The sequence below is a fragment of the Acomys minous genome (assembly GCF_964271855.1).
Source record: "Acomys minous genome assembly, chromosome: 9".
Lineage (NCBI taxonomy): Eukaryota > Metazoa > Chordata > Mammalia > Rodentia > Muridae > Acomys > Acomys minous.
Genome location: NC_140490.1, coordinates 5,523,424 through 5,538,203, shown reverse-complemented (window position 1 = coordinate 5,538,203; position 14,780 = coordinate 5,523,424). Strand labels below are relative to the sequence as shown.

Sequence of the window (14,780 nt, the reverse complement as noted above, 5' to 3'; positions counted from 1 at the left end):
CTGACCACACACACACACAGGTTGAATCCCTGAGTGGAGCTGCTTGACACCAGAGGAGATAAAGTTGCAGTCTTGTCCGCAGTCGTGTCAATGTCTGCGGTGGGGTTTTGGAGAAGGTAAGAGAGAAATGAGATGGCCCCCGAGTTGACAGTCACTGAGGGTGGATGAGGGTTAGCGGGACTCCATGGCACTGTCCCTTCTACCTCTGTGTTTGAAAAAAAAAAAAAACAACTTCCATAATAAAAATTAAGATAACTCGGAGGCACCCCCCTCCACCCCATACCAGATAGCTCAGCCTCTGGTTCCAGGCACTGCCCTATTTTAAAATCTACCCCCTTGGGGGCAGCCAAGGTGAGAAGCCTGTTTACACTCCGTTCTTTGGCACCTCTAAAACCTCAATATGGAGTCCTGTCCAGGCTCGGTTTCCTCACTTGGAAAATGGGGTAAAGAGTCTAATGACCCCATGACGGTGTTGTGAAAGTTAAAAGAGATGAAGGAGAACATGTTGGCTGTAGTCCACAAGAGATGTGAGGTCACCACCCACAAGGACACTGGGTCGCTTGGCACCACATGTTGGATCGATTTGAACGGAGAAGGCAGCCTGGGCCTCTGGCCTTACCATCAGCTTCCTGGACTTTGCCTCAGTTTCTCCATGAAGGTCAACCAGTAGAGGGACCTTAAGAGGCTCATGTGGGTCTCTCACTGTATCTAGGCCACCTGTTCCAGGCAGGAGATGCTTGCAAACTAAAGAGCGGGCCAGACTAGGGGGACCTGCTGAAGCCTTGAGAGTGACGGTGGGAGCCTCGCGAAGTAAGGGGGCACCTAGGAGATCTGAGGCAACCCTTTGAAGACAGGGAAGTGTGCATGCACGTGTGTGTGTGTGTGTGTGTGTGTGTGTGTGTGTTGGGGGACACACAACCCGCCAAACTGAAAGCTACAACGGGTGGAAGAGGAGCAAAGAGATGCTTTGCAGCAAGAAATGACTTAGGAGTGACGGGGCGGGGCGGGGGGAGAACCCCTGAAAGCAGGAGTGTTGGAGGGGGCCTAGGGTGCTGGGATGACCACCCAGCCTGAGGCCTTTGGGCTGGCCTAGGTTCCTGGTATTCCCCCCCCCCCACCCCGCTCTATTGGGATCCGCAGCGCCGCCTGGTGGACAGGCTCGCGCTGCAGGCTCCAGCCGACGACTGCTGTTCTCTCCCCAGCTGCAGAGAAAGGCGCCGAGAGCCAGAGGAGGGGATTGCTCCAGCATGGCCAGGGGGGGTGGGGGTGGGTGGGGTTGGGTGGTGAGGACGTGTCTTGTCTCTGCGGGGAGGCTCGTGAATTCAGCCAGGACCCGCAACACACACTGGCACCCTTCATTTTATAGGTGCACCCGAGTGACTTGGCTCCATCTCGCAAGTCAGGGAGTCCTTCCTGCTCTTAGCCCTCAACCCCGCGGCTCTGGAATTTTGCTGCCTTATACCTTAACTTCTCTTGGAAGAAGGTCCCATTAAAGTTGTTGTTGTCGTTGTTTTAAAGAGGTTTTGTTTTGGCTAATAAAATGCCAAGAAGGCCGGAAGGTCCCAGTCGGCTCCCTGCAGGTCCCAGGCTTGAATTCCAGGGCTGGGGATTGTTTAGGCCTTCCATATCAGAGTGTGACCCTGGAGAGCAAGGCGTTGAGGCCCAAGGACCCCTGCCCAAAGATGCAAGGTCATGGTTGCCGAAGCTTGTGGGTTTCAGAGTCAGCCGCCCGTGGATGGTGTTGGTGAGAGGTTAGAGACCTGGCTTTCAGATCCCAAGCCACGGGCCCTGGGGTTTGGGGGCTCCGGTGGCACCATCTACTTCCCAATCTGGTGGTCGTGGTGGTGGAGGGTTTTTTTTTTCAAGCACCCATGGATGGAGAGACAAGGTTGCGCAAGCCTAAAGTCTCTCCTCGGCACCAGAGCCGCAGCTGGGCCGCAGTTTTTCTTCTCCGGCGCCAGCTCTGTTAACAAGGTCTCAGGCCGCCAGGCTGCACCCTCTGAGGAGAGTCTTCACAAATTCTGCTCCGGCGGCCTTCGAGAAATGGCCGGGTCCTCTCTGCGTGCCATCCGGGAAAAGGTCCCGCAGTGTTAGGCTGCTGTTAAGGAGGAGGGTGGAAAAATCTCAAAAGCCACTAAGTCCTGTGCAACTGGCACGGGGGCCCGAGTGGCTCTTTCACTCAAGGCCCAAAGCAGAGGATAAACTCTGTGTGGCGTGCCTCAGAGGGACAGAGGGAGCTAGCGCCGAGGGAAGCCGGAGAGGCTCGGGGAACCTAGAAAGGCCTGACTCCAGGAGGATGAGCCTTGGGCCGCGCGTTCATCCTCGCTACTCTCAGGTCCCAGAGCCCACCAAAAAGGCGCCCTGAGCCCAGCGCTCCCAGCTGCTAAAGGACTATAGCTCCGGCCAGGGGCTCCGGTCCCGCTGCGACCGGGGCATTTCCTTATGCTATTCTGCCTGAGTTTCTAGTTGTCGGGTGACAAGGGAAGAAGGGAACGCGCCACGGGGTATCCACACCCAGATCCTGCCGCGCCGATGCGCCCCCCATCCCCCCATCCCTCCGCCAACAGTCCAGAATAGTTTCTGTGAGGCGAAGAGGTGCCTCCAGAACCCTGGGTTTGCTGAGTTTAAAGGGGGATTCAGGAATCTTGGCCCCGGAGCGCACTCCAGCAACCCGGACGGGGTTACGGCACCCACTACGGAGCGATCCGGACAGGGAAAAGCAGCCTTGGCGCAGGCAGGCCGCCCGCCCGGATTCCGGAAAGGAGAAAGGGACTAGGCGAGAGGGTGGGGTGGGCTGGGGTGTGAAGGGGCTTGGAGTATTTAACTTTAGGTAAAAAAAAGCACCCCAAACAAAAACAAACAGAACCCACTTTGTTCCCGGGGGACAAGACGGTACTGTGCACTCTCCCCAGGCCAGCAAATGTCCTCCTATACCCGCTAGTCTGTCTGAGCTGCCTGCCTCAGGCCTGGGGTGCTTGCAGTGTGAAGAGGGGAACCACCAGGCAGTTGCGGGTCCCGAGGGGTGCTCTCCAGCTGGGCGGTGGAGTCCTAGCCGGCGCCGCTCTCAGCACAAAACGAAACTCAAACGCACACCCCTCCACTCCAAACCTTAAAAGAAGAATTTAACAAAAAAATCCCAAAGTCTCTATTGTCCCTGCTTTCACTTTTCACAAACCAGCTTTTGAGAGATTTAACTAAAAACGAAATGAGCAATTAGCCAAGGATACTATCTTTGTACACTGTGGAATTTCTCTTCTTGAAAAATATTTTCCCCAATGCCAACCATTCAGCTGGCCAGTCCTTGCGAAGCGAAGCGTTTGCCTATTCAAGAAAATCACAACAAAACAGTAGGAAATTCAGCCATGATCCTAGGCAGAAGGTATTGGGGAGGTCCCGGGAACTCGCAGCAGCTGAAATCGCTTTAATAAAAGTAAAAAATAAAAAGATAAGAAGTAAAACCTTTTAATACATCAAATATACGGAATTTTAATCTTTAAAGCGATACATTGTCTATTATTTTAGCACATGACGTAAACCTTGTCCCCTTCTCAGCGGGTGGACTTAAAAATTAAAAATAGTTAAGTGTTCCTTTAAAGAACAAAATAAGGCAAATGAGGTTTTGGAATAGAATTGTTTTTCCTTTTTTTTCTTGTTTTCTTCCAGAATACATACAAAAAAATACCCATTCTCTTTCGATGGTATACACCTTAAAAATAATTGCAATTTGAAATCAGAGTTGACAAATTGTGACTTATCTTGTTTCGTCTTTTTCATTTTTTGTAACAAACATGCATGTAAATTTGAGTTTCAATCAGACATTAAATAAGAACGCACAATACAATCATAGCAATTTAAAGTAACATGAAAGAGAAGACCCCTAGTTCTGTAGCGGTTTTGTTTTTATTTATACTCTACAAGGGACTGGAGGGTTTGTTTTCCACATATTTACCCTCGAGTTTTAATATCTCCCCTCCTCCATTTAACCTACGGAGCTCAAACTAAATAATGCACTTTTGAACCACGGGTCCGCTTGGAGCTAACATAAATAAATACCAATGTTCACCGGCGAAGTCTTCTGATGAACACTTTCTCAATTATTTTTCCTTCCTTTTCTATAAAAAGTCAAATGATTTTTTTTCCAACTTTTATAAAGTTTGGGTGGGGGAGTAGGGGTGGAGGAGAAGTGTTTCCCATCCAGGCTCACTCGCTCTATGTTGTTGGGTGGATAGGTTAAGATTTAGACTTTCTTTTTTTCCTTAGGCAGCCCCGGTCTTCCGCTCCCGTGGGTGTTCAGGATCCTAGCCCGGTTCCTGCCCCTCCCTCGGCTCCTCCCCGCCCCCCCCCCCCCAGCTCCTTTCACTCCCTCCAAATTCCTTGGAGTCGCCCTCACTGATACCCTAGTGCTGAAGCAGTGGTCAGTCTCTGTCCGTAGAGGGCGTAGGGGGAGTAGTACGGTCCGGTGGCGGCAGGCACCGGCACTGGGGCACCGGGCGTGGGGAGCGGGCTCTTGGAATACGGGTGGTAGCGGCTGCTGAGTCCCAGTGCGTGGTGGGGGCTGCGCAGCGCCAGGGTCCCTGGGCTGCCAGGTGCGCCCGACGTGGGGATGTGCATGTGACAAGCCATGGCCGCTGCAGCGGCGCTGGCGAGAGACGAAGAACTGGGGTAGCCCGACAGCAGTTTGTCTGTCCCAGGGAAGGCCGTATGGGTCCGCAAGTGGCTCAGTAGCTCTTCAGACGTGGCGAAGCGCTTGTCGCACGGCCCGTTAGCTGACACCCAGTTGCAGATGTGGGGAAGCGGGTCGTTAGGGAGCATGAAACCGTAAGGGTAGAGGGGGTGGCCGGCTAGGGAGGGTGGTGTGGCGCCCGCAGCGGCCGCAGCCGTCAGCGAGGAGTGCACGCCGTGCAGTGGGTGCGTGGGGTACACCAGCGGGTATCCCGACTTGAGCGCTGCAGCAGCAGCGGCCGGATCGTGCGCGCATGAGGCGCTGGCGGCTGCAGCCCCGGCCAAATGGCTGGCGCAGTGGTAGCTGAGGCAGTATGGGTCCCGGCACAAACTGGCTGTCATCACGGACGGTGGCGACGCCCCGGCCAGGGGACTCGAACCGGCTGGCTTACTGCAGCCTAGAGAGCCAGCCGCGGCCGCTGCCAGCTGAGCCCCTACCAGGCTTCCAGGCTTGGTAGGGTCGAGCGCCACGCCGTGTGGCAGGAACTGGGGCGGATAGCCAGCGTAGGCCCCAGCCAGGCTGCCTGGGTAGGTCATGCCCGCGGGGGGTAGAGGGAACACTGTCTGGCCCGGCTTGTAGGGAGATACCGGGGCCACCAGCCCGGAACCCAACACCGACGACGAAGTGGGTGCGCTGGGGCCCGAACCGGAGCTGGAGCCGGAAGAACTGCCGCAGTCCGAACCTAGAGCCTTCCCCCCTGGACCCCCATCCGAGTGCTGGTTCACGTCCACGTTAATTCCGCCGCCGCAGCTAATCCTGCCGTGCGCTAGCCCCGCGGGTACCCCGTCCGCCGAGGCGCCCCCGGCGCCCTTGCTGCTGCCACCACCGCCAGCTTCCGGATCTTTCTTGTCGTCCTTGCCCTCCGGGCCGCCCCCGGCGGAGGGTAGCATGCCTCCCGGCGAACAGGCCGAGGCGCTGGAGCTGGGACTGCCTGTCCTGGGCGTAAATGGCTGGCAGGTGGCGCTCGGTACCCGGAATCCTGACTTCTCCGCAGAAACACCCCCGCCGCCGCCCCCGCCGCCGCCGCCTCCGCCGCCGCCTCCTGGCTCCTTCTTATCTGAGCCGGGTTTGGAGTAAGGCTTGAAACTCGACTTGTCTTCCACACCGATGTCGCTCAGCTTCAGGGGGCCCGACTTGGCGTCCTTGTCGCCCCCGGTTCCGCTGCCTGCACCACCCGCGCCGCCCCCGTTGGAGGCGACCGAGGAGAGTTTGGAAGAGGGCGAAGGGTCGGGCTTTCCTATCTGCGAACATGTTTGAGCCAGCAGCGCCAGTGGGCTTTTCTTGGCGTCCAGCTGCGGAGTCAGGCAGGGAGGGGTTCACACAGAGAAAGAAGGGGAAACCCTTTAGAATCCTGGGTTTAGGGTTCTAACGCCCTCCGTAACAGCCCGCGAAAAGCATTTCAACTTCGAGGCGCAATTCTAAGTGGCACCCTACTCCACATCCACCCACAAAATTCTTGTCCTTGGGAAAGATGCCAGAACCCCCGGGCCGGTTTAGGATCCTCCCTGCATTCTTTAGGCACTACTTAGATTTGAAAATAGTCTCACACAAATATTTTGGTTTTCGTCTCTTTAGACCCAGAACTGTATCCCCCTTCCCCCGCACATACTCCTTGATTCTAAAGAGTAAGGGCTTGAGCGATTGGCGCCTCCGAGGCTGTGTAAATATACTAGTTTCTGGAGAGCCAGAGGAAGGGGACTTTGAAACAGTATACAGGCCCCTGTCCGCCTAGGGACCAATGGGGGAGAGCAAAGTACACCGGGGATTTAGTACAAAACCGGACAAGTTTGCGTGGCTTTGCTCCTTAGAATTTGCACCCAATTCATCTCGTTCTTTCCCGACCAAGGGTGAGGAAGCGCTGTCCTTTCCTCCCATCCTGGGGCTGAATCACTCCTACTGCACCCCCCCAAACCCTACGCCCCAGATCCCAGGGTAAAGAAACCCCACAGGAAGGCAGCCCTGGTAGGGGCGCAGCATGACCCTGAGAGAAGGTCCTTACCTCGATGGGGCTGACGGGCGTGGAAGGCAGAGGCTGCAGATACTCTGGGTGCAAAATGTGGCCAGTCCGTGCCGTGAGCATCTTCAGCACCTTGATGGGCAGGCGGTTAGCCTGGCGCAGAGGGTCAGAGGGGGGCACCGCGTGCACAAAAGGCTTGGTGCTGCCGGCCGGGGACGAGCCTGGGCCGTGGCCCGAGCAATTTCCAGAAAGCGCGCTGGTCCAGGCAGGGTCCGCACTGCCACTGCCACTGCCGCCGCCGCCGCTGCCGCCGCCGCCGCTGTGCTTACTGCTTCTTAGGGCAGAAAGCGAGGGCGCTGTGCTCATGACCCACCCGCGCGCATGGGAGCAGCGGGGGGGAGGGCTCCGGGACGCGCGGGGCGGGCTCCGGGCTGCGCGCTCGCCCGGGGAACGGGAGCAGCTGGAGGAGGAGCTGGCCGGGCGGACGCGGGAGCCCCGCGCGCCTTCTTGGCGCCTGGAGCCAGAAGCGAATAATCCTGGTTGGCCCTCAGCGGAGCCGTGGCGGGGCTGGAGAAGCAGGGTGGACTGCGGGAGTGCCCCGCGGTACGCGGTGTCTGCCTCGAGCCCAGCCCTGCGCTGCGCTCTCCCGGCCCCGAGCCGGCGCTGCGCTCTGCGATGTGAGCCGCTGCTAGTCCAGCCGGTGCTCTGGCGAGGAAACTCACTTCAAAAGCAGCTGCACCGAGGGGGAGATTAAAGCCTTTGCCGCCTTCCAATCAAATGGGAGCCCGAGGTGATTGGAGGGTCAAGGGGATGTGACGCGTCCCGCGCCGCCGTCGCCGTCGCCGCCAGGACTCTCAGAGCTGGTTTTAATGGGCAGCTCCTTCTTCGCCGCCCCTCCGCTTGTCCCCTCCCTCGACTTCGCTACCCGGACGAGATGGACATTTATTCTACGTTTGCTATCTACCGCCTTCCTTCTTTTTTTCCTCCCCGTCCTTCATTTTCCCAGCTGGAAAACAAACTGAAACCTTTTGGAGGGAGTGCGTGAGAGTGAATTAACAGACTTCGGGAGGGTGTCGAGAAGAAACACTGGCCGCAGTGTGGGTTCCAGCTGAACAGTCAACTTCAGGGATGCGTGGGGGGTCTGCACATCAAAAATTTTTCAATAATTTTATTTTTTTTTAGTGGCCACCCGGGTAAGGAAGGGTGGAGAGCCGATGTTGGAGGAAGTCTGCCCGCCCGCTTGGATTTCCGGAGGCTCTGCAGCAGAGAAACCAGAAGCTAGAAGGGCAACGGAGGCGGTGGCTGCTCGTCCGGGCGACGTGCGCTGAGCTCTCCGCCTTTCCCGGTCACGTGACACCCGAAGACGCTCAGATTGGGGCCGGAGCGGGGGGTCACATGTTTCCCCTGTTTCACACTCACACCCGCCCGCCCCCCCTCCTTCTTGCTTTCCTTTTGCTACCCTTTCCTCCACCCACTCCCGTTTCTCTGGGCATCTCCACCCCTCCATCAATTGTCAATGTGCCTCGACCGCAATCAATCAGTTATTTGTCAGCTCTTGTCAATCTGCTCGTGATTTATGTCAGCTTTTGTTGCTGATTACAAGGCGGGTGAGACTTGAAGGGAAAAAGAGAGACCGAGAGTGAGACAGAGGAAGGAAGAGACCCGGAAGGAACTGAAGGGGGGGGGCGAAGAGGCGCAGCCTCCTGGTGCGTGTGTGTGTGTGTGTGTGTGTGTGTGTGTGTGTGTAGGGGTGTAAGAAAAAGAATGGAAAAGGGGGGGAGAGGCGCCCACCGTCAGGAAAATGAAATTGTGAGAGTAAAGTACGCAGGTGCACCCAGGACGCCGAGTCTAGCGCACGGGCCTAGGGTGTACTCCTTCTCTCTAGATGTTGGAGAGACAGCCACACCCTCCACCTTTGGGTGCTTCGGTCAATCCGGGGCTGCTTGGTACCTAAAACCCGCGGTGGAGCCGGCGTCTAACACGGAGGTTTCCCGCCGTTCTGGGATAATCTCTCCAAGGCACGTAACTTGAGACTGTCTGACTGCTGCCCTGGGTAGTGTCCCGACCCCAAACTCGGGAACTTCTTTCTAAAGAACCGCACCACCAACATAGTCCGGGTCCTGGAGGTTGCTGGTGGGATAACCCTCCTTAATTCTGTAACCCGAGTTCGTAGTGAGGGTTGAAAAGCTCCAGAGAAGAGGCTTGACCGTGAGCAAAGGCAAGCAGGTCTCACGCTCGCTCTCGTCCTCTCCCGGGTCCTTTGCGACTAACCCGACAGTCCTGGGAGTCCGGACTACCCCGGCTGCTCAGTAGGATAAAGTGGACCAGACAGGACTGACCTGCGCGGGGAGAGGAGAGGGCAGGAACGCGAGAGGGAAGGGCGGCTGCCTGTGGGAACCGGTTTTTCCAGGGAAGCGAAGCGGGACTGCTGCGTTCCCCTCGATTTGCGCCGTCACTCGGGCTGTTTGGAAAGAAGAGGGGAGGCGCTGTGCGTGCCGCCTTGTACCTGGATCTGGGTGCACAATGTGTATGCACTCCTGTGCCGCTGGGCGAATTCTCTGGACTTCCGTAACGTCCGCTCCCGGGTCACCTCCAGAAACTCGTAGAAAGTAGAAGGGGGTGAGAAGAGGACACACCCCCTTGTTCTGAGGGACTTGGGAGACTTTGAATTTCCCCTCCCCCTACTTTTCCGCAGAGCTCTTCTTTTGTTGTCAAGTCCTTTTGATAACTGGTGGTGCTGGGAGCGCTGGGAGCTTGGAGCCGATCTGCGCCCTGCGAAGGGGCGGGGGCCGAGCCTGGAGACCTGGTTCCAACCACCGCGCACCCTGAGCTGAACCGGGTACGCTCAGGAGTCTTGTTGGGGACTTCCCTTCGGCTTGCTAGTCCATTCCTTTCCACCATCCCTGTCTCCTTTTCCTTTCTGTTTCTGTCTCCCCACTCCACTCGGGTAATAAGAACTTTCTCGGGGTAGGGTGGGGGTAGGGGTGTGTTTTATAATTTTCTCGTAGGTCTTCTTTCACGGAGTTTTGATTTTATTCCTTGATTCCTTAGGTTGGCAAAGTTAATGAGATGGTAACTCGATTAACGTTAATTTGGAGAGAAGAGAAGCTGTTTGTGCTCGGGGCGGCTGGTGTGTGTGTGTGTGTGTGTGTGTGTGTGTGTGTGTGTGTGTGTGTGTGTGTAGAACACCGGCATTCAGGAAGGTTTGTGTTGCTCCTGCAACCTTTAGGAAGGTAAGTCTGCGAGACTATGGCAAAAACACACGGACGTTGTGAAAGTGGCCTGAAGGATTTCTGGAGCTTATAGTTTTCCCAAGTGGCAGCCCCAGACTCTCTCTGCCTGGCAATATGTCTGAAGCCTGCTCGTAGCCTGCGGGTGTTAGTGCCACCCATTGTATGGCTGTGAAGGTGTCACCTCTGGCCAGCTACTGTGGTCCTAGAGTAGCAAGCTCGGCCTTGGGCCACCTGCTGTTTTGGCCTTTCCGACAGGCTTGGATCCGGAAAGCTGGTGCTGTGGACAAAACTGTGGGTAGCAGAAGCGCAGGCCTGGAATGATGTCCTTTTTCACTCCCGGGTTTTAGTTTCCAGGCCCAGTGCCCTTTCCTCCAATTCTAGCAGTTTTCTCCTTGCACTGGGCAGTTCAAAGGAGGCCACCCCAGCTTTTCAAGCCTGGTGGAATCGTGGAATGGTTCCTGCCCCAGAGTGATTACAGGACCTCGTGGGTATGCTCGGTGTTCCGTGAGCTCGCGCAGTTGGCTGCCTTAAAAACTCAACCCCGACGGGCCCAGCAGCGCACAGGGGCGCCTGGGCGTCTACATTCCAGCGGCTTTGGGGAGATGCCGGTATTTTAACACCTCTCAGGGGAGGCTAAATCCCTGGAGGCCGAGCAAGCTATGAGGTGGGGATTTATTAATTACTCCAGGCTAGGTCTAATGCCTCCAACTCTCAGAGGTGGTTGACATGGATGTCCTACGGATTTTATTTGCACACAATGGACATAATTTGCTTTCTCAAAAAAGAAAAATAAAGGGTGTGGGCATGGCAGATATTTGAGGAGGAGGTGGAAGGGAGAAGGCGGAAGAGAAGAGAGCTGAGGAAAAAAAGTTTGAAAATGCCTTGAACTATTCACTGTCGAGATGGCTAATCAGTATTGAGGCCGGAGGGCAGGCGGGCCGCCTTTCACCACGGCTTCCCTTTCATCTCTGGCTCGGCGGAGGCGCTCAATTAAAAGCCTATCAGTTTGTAAGTAAATCAACGCCTATCAGAGTTGTCACATCAAACAAAACGATTATTATTGCAGCCCGCCTCCCCTATTAATCTCCCTCGAAGATAATCCGCCTGACAGGTCAGGCCCGGCGAGCTGGAAAGCCTGGCCCAGAGCGCCCCAAGAGTCCCGGACTGGCGCATACCCCCAGGGGTCTTTGCACCCGGGTTCTGTTCAGCCAAGCAGTCCCCCTTAGAGGGGTGAGGGAAAGAGCAAGCTGAGGCCGCTGGACCCAGTCCCTCTCTATCAGACTACAGTTAGGTCCAAGATTCCTGAGGCCACTGAGGTGACAGTCACACCGGAGCCTAACAACTTTTCAAACCAGTGAGGCTTAGGGCTGGACAGGACATGTGGCCTGGCTTAGTCCTGAGACCTCGACATAGCCTTAGAGTGTCCTCTTCTGGATTCCCTTCTTTGAATCTGCTTATTTGAAAAAATTTTCCATTTAAAAAAAATTTTCATTACAGTTTTTTCTTTTCTTTCTTTTTTCTTTTCTTTCATTTTTTCCCCTATTTTGACTCCCTGAACCTTTCCCTCTTGGTTTCCTCTCTCTTCTCCTTTTTCTAATTGATTTGTCAGAGAATATATTTTATTGCCTCACCCTCCCGATGTATAAATCTCTGCATGGTAGCTATATTCTCTGCAGTGGGGCATTCTCAGCTCCCGGGTCATTTCTCCTTCGGCAGGAGTGTGTGCAAGTCTCTGGATTTCCTGGAAAAAAAAAACGCTCCCCTGTTTTCTTCTTCAAGCAGGGACTTTTAGATGCTCTTCGCCCCCTTAAGGGTTTTGTGTATTTAGATAGGGAGGTAATCCAGCCAGTGCAGGATAGTTAAATATGTGGGCCTTTGCAAGGCCCATGTTTGGAATTAGTGTTTTGCCTCAGAATTTCACAGTTCCAGCCTCAATGACCTGGCCAGTAGCCTCTGTGGAGCTCTGCAACTATACTAAGACCCACAGGGCCTTGGGATTGCAGCACTTGGTGTGTGAAGGAGTGTGCCTAAGAGTTCGTAAGTAAATACACCCAGATTACTGCTTCCATGGCCTCAAACTAGACCGTCTAGTTCCAGCAGGGGTCTGCCTTCTGGTGTCTCTGGCTTCCTGCTCTCGGAATGTCCTAGAATCTAGAATCGATCAGCACCCTTTTCTATGTTAGGCTCTTATCCAAACTCAGACCCAAGTGGCCACTGCCAGATTAAGTCAGGACTGAGAGCTAGTTGAAGTGTGTGTGTGTGTGTGTGTGTGTGTGTGTGTGTGTGTGACACCCAGGGCCTGCTAGTTTAAATGCTAGCTATTCTCTAAGACACTGTCTGGGGTGTTCATCAACAAGAACCCCAAAGGTGCTCTGTATCTGAACATCCATATGGAGCCTCTCCAAGCAGCTGTGACTAGCCCAGTGCTCTGGGCTGCAGGACTGGGGGTCCTCACACAAGGCTCCCCAAAGTCCTTCAATTTGTCCTCATCCTCTAGTCTTATGAAAATAACTTATTTCTAAACTCAGAAATACTGTATATTAATATATCTGCATACATACATATTCATATATATGAATGATGCACTGTGGCTCAGTTATCTGTCTGCCTCCTTTTCTTACAAATGTATTTATGTCACCCTCACTGTACTACAGATACTTAAAGAGCTATAGACAGGGCACTGTTCAACTTGGCTGTAGGAAATAAGTAATCACTGCAGGGTGATTACTTAGACATTAGTTCTATCTCAAGCAAACAGGGGATTTAAAAAAACACATGTAAAAACCAAACCAAACCCTGCTTTATAATTTTACCAATTTAATTATATGTGCACACGTTTAGAATGTAGGAATATGTATTTTTTATCCTATAGGTTACAATTTCCAGACATGTTACGTTATGTGTCCTTGAAGCCAGAAGCAATGAATGGGGTCCTGAGCACTGAGATGTTTTGTATAATTTTATCTTCACGTGGATAAAACGTACACATGGCTCTGCAATAAATTCAACCTTTGTCATTTTAAGAACCGACGGGATTTTTCTAGTTGGTGCTACATTAAAATCGAGTAAGTCCAACCAGTAGGCATCCAACTGGCAATGGCTCCCGGCTGCCATGCGCCTCAGCTCAGTCACAGGCACGAGATGGCTCCCCATGCCCAGGAGGCAGTGGCTCAGCCCCACTGTTCTATTGGTGCCCACAGTTTTCACGCTCTCTTGAAGCCGTGCCAATAGCCTCCACTTCTGGTCAAGCTTCAGAAACCGTCTGTCCTTCTTGCAGGGCAGAGTCCGCCCTCAGCGAAAACTGAAAGCAAATTCCGCCGCAGAGTCTGAACTTTGCTTCGAGCAAGTTTTCTCCAGAGAATCAGTGGGAAAACAGAGTTTTAGCGTGAACGCACCGAGGGAGGGGAGCTGGTGATCTAGCTTGGCCAGAGAAAAAGTGAAGGCTCCCCTTTTCCGTATTTCTGTTACCTTGGTACCTCCTCCTGCCAGATGATGTCCAGAGTTTTTCCATACTGCTGTAGACGCCCAGCATAGGGTTCTATAGTTCGCACCGGGGAGGGGGTGGGGTACTGGAAAGGGAGCTTTTGTAAGAGCAGTACAAAGCCTTGCCCAGAATCGTCCGTCCCCCCCCCCCCCCCATCCTGCTTGAGAACATTTGAGACCAGGTCACTTTCTGAGCGGTGGAATGCTTAGAAGCCAGTCTGAGCAGCCCCCTGACTAGCTCTCTGCTCTACTTCCAGCCAGAGTTTTAGTAATCAGGGGTCACCTGTGCAGCAAACTTCCAGCTCAGCGCCTGACCTCGAATGAGGGCGCACACAGGGCCACTTCTGGGCCTCCTCGGCCTCAGCCCCTAAGAGAAGCTTCGTTCAGGAGGATGTGTGGTTTCCACTCCACATGGTTGCTCAAACTCTTCTATCCAGATGATTCCTCTAACTAGAAGCGCTTCCCTTTGAAATTTGTGAATTTGGAGTCCGGGCAAAGGTGTAAACTGCGCGCTTGGACTCTGGCGGGGGCGACTGCCAGTCTCTCCGCGGGGCCTGTCCCCAGGGCCGGCCGTAGTGGGTGAGTGATGAGGGCAGAGAAGGGCGCCCATAAATCGCGAGTGTCAGGGCGAAAAACTCTCTTTATTGTCTGCATGATGGATGGGCCCGGGGACGAGACACCAAATACTTCGTATCGCCTTTAAATGGGAACACATTTTCCGCGGCCATAATTCATGTTTTTTAAATAGAAAGTTTGAAATGTTGCCTATATTTCACTGGCCCTGACATATTTATGAATCGCTCCTTGCATGCAAATATCATTATTTAAAGCGAGCCAGAGTGCGCGGAGGAGGGGGAGGAGGCGCGGCCCCCGGGGCGTGGGAGTGGTAAACCCGGGATCTGTAAACGGAAGGGTCCTTCTTTCTAAAGGGCAGATGATGGGGCACCGGGAAAACCTGTGTCTGGAAAAAGAGCACGCCCTGGGGCTTTGCTCCCGCGGAAGAGGTTACCAGGCCTCCTGGGGAAGTCATCTCAGCTTGGGACCAAGTGCAAGTTTCCTAGTCTGTTGGGGGATGGGGGCGGACCAGAAGATAATTTGCGTCCCTCTTTGAGGCGGGGATCCAAGTTGAAACCACATTTTCCAAGAAGGAAGTAAAAAAAAAAAAGAGTTTAACAAACAGAAGCACAAGTAATAATAATAATAACACCCAACATATTCCGTGTTCCTTGCCACCTCATCGATTTTATTGATTTTTATTCTGCAAATCTGGGAGAGTGCGCAGCCGGGCTGGGCGGCTGTCAGTACCCAGTCACCGCGCGGAGAAGGTTGGGGACAATCCTCGGGTGTCACCGCCCGATCCTCCCCCACCTACTCAGCTCAACAT

The 14,780-nt window shown here is 54.3% G+C and overlaps 1 protein-coding gene and 1 long non-coding RNA gene across 2 annotated transcripts; one reads left to right on the top strand and one right to left on the bottom strand.

Moving 5' to 3' along the window:
- Window positions 1-3,446: 3,446 nt before the first annotated feature.
- On the bottom strand, window positions 3,447-7,751 carry ZNF503 (zinc finger protein 503). Its single transcript, XM_084794909.1, has 2 exons — window positions 6,723-7,751; window positions 3,447-6,015 (listed from the first exon to the last, which is right to left on the bottom strand). Exons 1-2 carry the CDS (start codon window positions 7,044-7,046, stop codon window positions 4,387-4,389), a joined length of 1,953 nt encoding a protein of 650 aa, XP_084651035.1. The 5' UTR covers window positions 7,047-7,751; the 3' UTR covers window positions 3,447-4,386.
- On the top strand, window positions 7,637-13,160 carry LOC311604811. Its single transcript, XR_014781695.1, has 3 exons — window positions 7,637-7,777; window positions 7,863-9,519; window positions 12,786-13,160. It is a non-coding gene; the product is annotated as an uncharacterized lncRNA (long non-coding RNA).
- Window positions 13,161-14,780: the final 1,620 nt, after the last annotated feature.

What these genes read in the sequence shown, in the direction of transcription:
- ZNF503 (XM_084794909.1), bottom strand. Translation starts at nt 7,046, where the DNA reads ATGAGCACAGCGCCCTCGCTTTCTGCCCTAAGAAGCAGTAAGCACAGC. An exon ending in CGCCCGTCAGCCCCATCGAG is followed by an intron (nt 6,016 to 6,722) that starts GTAAGGACCTTC and finishes CTGACTCCGCAG; the next exon opens with CTGGACGCCAAGAAAAGCCC.